The following is a 5,380-nucleotide window of genomic DNA, read 5'->3' as shown; positions in this document are numbered from 1 at the left end:
AAAAAAAAGGGAACATGGTAGGCCCAAGGAAGCAATCCTTAAAAAGGCCTGATTATCTATGGTTGGCCTTTGGCTGGCATCTGGAACCTTGGATCTTGTACGGGTTCCCACCATTCCCTGACAAGAATGGCTTATTATACCTAAAGTGTTCATACAAACAGTATGATTTAAGCCCAACACCTGCTTTTCTTCAGGGAGTCTGGAATTCTGGTACATATTGCACACAGGCACCTGACTAGGCAGAGGGTGCCAACATAACTGATTTCCAATAAAAGGCTCAGGTGAGTTTCTCTACTAGATATTTCAGACATGTTGTTGCAGCATGTTGCTAGAGAAATTGTGTCCTCTGTGATTTCACGGGGAGAAGACTATGGAAAGCTTGCATCTAATTTCCTTGACTTCCTCATGTGCACTTTTCCCATTGCTGATTTGGTTTTCTTCTTGCTGTAATAAATCACAGCCATGAGTATGACTGTCTCCGGAGTCCTATAATCCTCCTAGTGAATATCCGACTTAGAGTGGTATTAGAGACTACTAACACTTTTACAATTCCTGATGTTAAGGGGAAAGCTACCAGTCTTTCACCATTAAGGATGATGTTAGCTGTGGGTTTTTCGTAGACGGCTTTTATCAGGTTGAAGAAGTTCTATCTCTATTCTATTCAATTTCTAGTTTGTTGGGGTTTTTTTCCTGATCATGAAAGGGTGTTAGGTTTTGTCAAGTGGTTTTTCTGCCCCTGATGATTATGTGATTTTTGTCTTCTAAACTATTAATAATGTATATTGCATTAATTGATTTTCATATGTTAAACAAACCACACATTCCTAGGATAAATCACACTTGGTCTTGGATTATCTATTATAGAAAAGAGACATTTAAAAAGCAATCAAATAAATACATAATTCCAAGTAGTGATAAGTGCTATGAAGATTAAAAAAAAAATAGGGCAGGGGAAAAGGGATCAGCAGGGAAGGATGTTATTAGAGCTATATTCAGGGAAGGATTTTTTGAGGTAATAATATTTGACCAGAGGTCTGAATGACATGAAGAAAGACTTTCAGAGGAAGCTAATTCCAGGTGGAGGTTCTAGCATATTGCTAAGGCCTCGAAGCAGGGATAAGCTTAGTGAATTTAAGGTACAGCAAGGTCAAAACAGAGTGAAAATAGTCTGAAAAGACAGATGACAGCAGATTACACAAGGACATGTGGGTCATGGTACAGATATTTGGACTTTATAATAATTGTGATGGGGAGGCATTGAAGTTGCTTCTCAGCCTGTCTAGGTGATCTTTCTCCTCCTTGGTTTTCTTACTACCTCCCATTTGGCTTTCAAAATGTAGCATCACCTCTGCTGGAAGATGTACTTTCCAGATAAGGTCAGTCCCCTCTTCCTCTGTGCTAACTCTGAACAATAGATTAATGACCTCCTTTCACACTTTGATGGTCCCTGTCTATTTTTTTTTTTCACAGAACTGTGTCTTTTTCATCTTTGCAGCCCCAGATTCCAACATAGGGGTGTGTACTAAACCAATGTTCAGTAAGAGAAAAGCCCTAACCCCCCTTAACCCATTTGGTGGTGCAAGCTTTGACTGCTTTCTACCTCTTCAGGCCTGTGATAGTTGTTCCCCTGCGAGGTTGGCTGCATCATTTCCCCAGCTCATTCTGCTACCAGAAGAAGGGTTTGGTCTTCAGCGATACTCCCGGGGCTAAGAATGCCTTTTGGGAGACCCACCTCCCAAATGTCAGGTGCTTACTGTCGCCCCTTTGCACTTCTCTGCCCTTCCTTCTTGGAAACCCAGGGTGGGACTTGAGGTCTGAATGAATGGAGGAAACCTTTGGGCTTCCCAGCTCTGCCTCCGAACACTGTTGGCTGCCGGTCTTTCCTCCTTAACAACGGAAGTCGCAGTAGGGATGGCCACTCACACACAAGGTCCAGCGTCGTGCTGCCCACCCCAAACCTCACTGACCGCCGCTTCCTTTCTTCTCCTCCACAACCGCTCGGGCCCGTCTCCCGCCCTCCACCGCATGTGGTCCCCACTCACCTAGAATGCGGGTGATGCCGAGGGTCAGCTTCTCCAGGTGCGGCTTGTTGCAGCCCAGCAGCGGGGGCGACGTCTTTTCCATGGCTCGCGTCCCCGCTCCGCGCGCAGCCGGGAGAGCGGCGGGACCAGGTGTGGAGTGCGGGGCGGGCGGGAGGAGGGCCCGACCCCGCCTCAGCGCCTCGCCCGTCAAGTTCACGGCATGCCGGGAGCTGTAGTTCTCGGTGCCTGAGAGCGCGGCGGGGTGGACATGGGGGCCCAGGGCTGGTCTGGCAGCAGTAGCTCCGCGGGGCGCTCGATCCCGCTGACCTGGCCTGTGCTCCACACCGCACCACCGGCACACGGCCTCCCGGCCGCCCGGACCCTCTCGCCCCGCCGGGGCAAGCGGCGCAGGCGGGGGCGGGCCTCTGCGCTTTGCGGCCAATGGGGACTGAGGCCGGAGGCCGGGGCGTGGCGGCCCCGGCGCGACGCCCGGAGTGGCGGTTGTTTGAAGATGGCGGACGTGGCAGGCCCCTCACGCCCCCGCGCCGCGGCGTTCTGGAGCCGGGACTGTATCCTTTGCCCGCCTGGCAGGGGGCGCCGGCGCCCTCCGGGGCGGCCAGGGGGGAGTGGTCGCGAGGGACTCTGGAGTGCTGACCGGAAGCTCCGAGCTAACCGCGGGGCGGGCACGTACTGTTCGGCCTCAGTCTAGGTGCTGAGCTTTCCCTGCGCTTGGGTGTTAGGTGGCTGAGAACCTGATTCTGTCTCCAGGCTACAATTCCAGTTGTGCGGACGCAGCACAGTTGGCTCCTCGTCCTCAGTGAGAGTGAACTCAGGAAAGATAACCTCAGATCGTTACCCAACCTGGGGCTGGAAGGGTGACCCTAAGCTGACTGTGCGGGGTGAGCTTGTAGTTCGTGGAAGAGTGGGTGTTGGTTGATCATGGCCGTTTTGTTTTGATTTACCATTGTGCTTAATCTGCACCCTTAAGAGCAAGTCAAGCTGGTGGGACTTCGAGGGCCCTTTAGTGGTGATACATTTTCGTACTATGGCTTTAGGGGAGGTGTGGAGGTTGGTTTCACTGGGATATGGTCGGTGGTGCTGGTTACAGTGTAAGATGGGAATTATTGAGACTAGAAGTAGTGTTAACTTGTTAGATTGTGGGTTACAATCGTGACCTTCAAACCGTCAGGGATTGAAGTTCTTGGATTGTTTTGCATTAGAAGCTGTGGAGCTTTTTAACTTCATACTGGTAATTCCAGTTCAATAGCTATGATGACATGTTTGTGTGGCATGAATGATTCTTTCCCTGGATTAGGCAGACTGTCCTAGCTTGAGTTTTGGTCCTTATAATTACTTTGTGTTCATTAGAGAGAGGATAATCAGTGTCATTGCAGGCCTGCATCTTTTTGTTCACTAGGTTTGGTAATGGCATTGCTGTTACCTTTGGCAGAATCACTCTGGACATTCTACTTAGCTCCTAGAGAAACTTAAAAAATTGTGTTATGAAGTCCCCATATTGAGTTACTACAATGAAGTGTTGTCTGTAGAATGAGGGATTTTTGCATTCTGTGCTGGTCTGTGTTTAGTGTTACGCACTTACTATACATAATTACCAATTGTCTCTGATAGGTTAGTGAGAAGCAAATGAAATCATGCACATACATTGTGGACGGAAAGCACACTAGTATAGCATGCAAATTAAATGTTTTCCTTTGCCCATCAGGAGAGAATACATACACTAGGCTGAATTAGGAAGTCAGGAAATTGGGTCCAGTCTTTTCTCATGAAGCACTGCCTCTGCATTGATAGGATTTTGTGATGGAGGAGAAATTTGAAGGTTATTAGGTTATACCAACCAAGAGTATTGTTCTGATATAGAATAAATGGTCAGAGGCAGACAATCTGTTGCACTGAATAATTATTGGGACTGAATACATTAATTAACAAGTATATGGACTTGAACTTGTGGGTGGTCTTAGCGGCTTAGTACTCTTACATGCTCATGGAGTCATATCACTCTATTTCATGTAAAAGCCACATATACTCCTTTATCTTGTACATTTTTAAAAAAAGTAATGAAAAATACTCTTCTTATTGACAATGAGGAACTGAAATGTATGGGGGGGGGAGTGGTGATGATTACATTTTGTAGTAACTCAGATGTATGAAAGGAATTGCAAAGTTACTAGTATCACCTTTTAACCCAGCCTATTCCACTTAATGATCAATTAACATTCAGCCACAGATATTTTCATTTTAAATCTCTATAGGATGTGAAAACAATGTCAAATGCAAATTTGTTACTGAATATTAACTGAAAAATATAATGATAGTTAAGAATCATTTGCTTTAGTCACATCTTTGGATCTTGATCTTCTGTCACAATGACGATTTCCCAGACCACATGAGAGCCTAGAATTTTAAGTAGAAAAAGACCAAAAAATATGTACCATATATAATCCGGTATACTTATACTATTGAAAAAAAGATAATTAGAGAAATGTGATTGAGAAATCTCTGAATCCTGGATGTTTCCATCATGAGAGGACATTGTCTATGACTGAATGTCATCTTTTCTATTCTTATGAGTAATGCATCTCATGCACAATATGATTCAGCAGTGTGCGGTTTTGTACAAAATACATCATAGTATATAATGTGTAAACAATGAGTTTGCCATGTCATCATTTTATGGGCTAAATCGTCCAGCAAAATAATGCCTTTTCATTTGCTTTCCTCTTTTATTACAGTTCCTAGTAATGTTAAAAAAAGTGTTTCTGCAGTGTCTAAATTTGCTTGCTTAAATGCACTCAAATGTTTTATTAACCTTAGCAGTATTAGGAACTTAATATTATAATATCTATAATTTCTGTCATTGAGTTTTCAAATAAACATAGACAAAGACTTCATGTTGATGTAAAAATAATATATGAACCTAGAAAATCTCTATGGTCAGTGACAACTACATATACGTAGTACATGTACTGTTGGCAGGTGATTCAAATTCAGTAGGTTAGAGTAGGCAGTACAAAGTTCCTTTTTTCAGATCTTGGAAGTCTGGGATAGAGCTTGTTCTTCCTCTCTATTACTTGTGTTATGGGTTTCTAATTTTAGTCAGTCCTCTGTATCTGAGGGTCCAGTATCTGCAGTTTATCCAACTGTAAATCAAAAATATTCAAGAAAAAGAAATAAAAAATACAACAATAAAAATACTCATTAAAAAGCAATACAGGGCTTGGCACCTGTAGCTCAGTGGCTAGGTTGCCAGCCACATACACTGGAGCTGGCGGGTTTGAACCCAGCCTGGGCCTGCCAAACAACAATGACAACTACAACCAGAAAAAAAAAAAAGGTAGCTG

At 44.5% G+C, this 5,380-nt stretch overlaps 2 protein-coding genes across 2 annotated transcripts in view; one reads left to right on the top strand and one right to left on the bottom strand.

Annotated features, from left to right (window-relative positions):
- Positions 1-2,608, bottom strand: part of TPGS2 (tubulin polyglutamylase complex subunit 2) — a 23,854-nt gene extending 21,246 nt beyond the window's left edge. The window contains exon 1 of the mRNA XM_003784737.3: positions 2,043-2,608. Within this exon, the coding sequence (XP_003784785.1) occupies positions 2,043-2,124 (82 nt within the window). The 5' untranslated portion in view covers positions 2,125-2,608. The remainder of the gene's footprint in view (positions 1-2,042) is intronic.
- Positions 2,515-5,380, top strand: part of KIAA1328 (KIAA1328 ortholog) — a 292,039-nt gene continuing 289,173 nt past the window's right edge. Inside the window, exon 1 of the mRNA XM_023510175.1 lies at positions 2,515-2,590. Coding sequence (XP_023365943.1) covers positions 2,533-2,590 — 58 coding nt within the window. The 5' untranslated portion in view covers positions 2,515-2,532. The remainder of the gene's footprint in view (positions 2,591-5,380) is intronic.

Source organism: Otolemur garnettii, unplaced genomic scaffold (genome assembly GCF_000181295.1).
Source record: "Otolemur garnettii isolate 467f Iridium unplaced genomic scaffold, OtoGar3 scaffold00012, whole genome shotgun sequence".
Taxonomy (NCBI): domain Eukaryota; kingdom Metazoa; phylum Chordata; class Mammalia; order Primates; family Galagidae; genus Otolemur; species Otolemur garnettii.
This window is presented reverse-complemented; position numbering and strand designations above follow the sequence as displayed.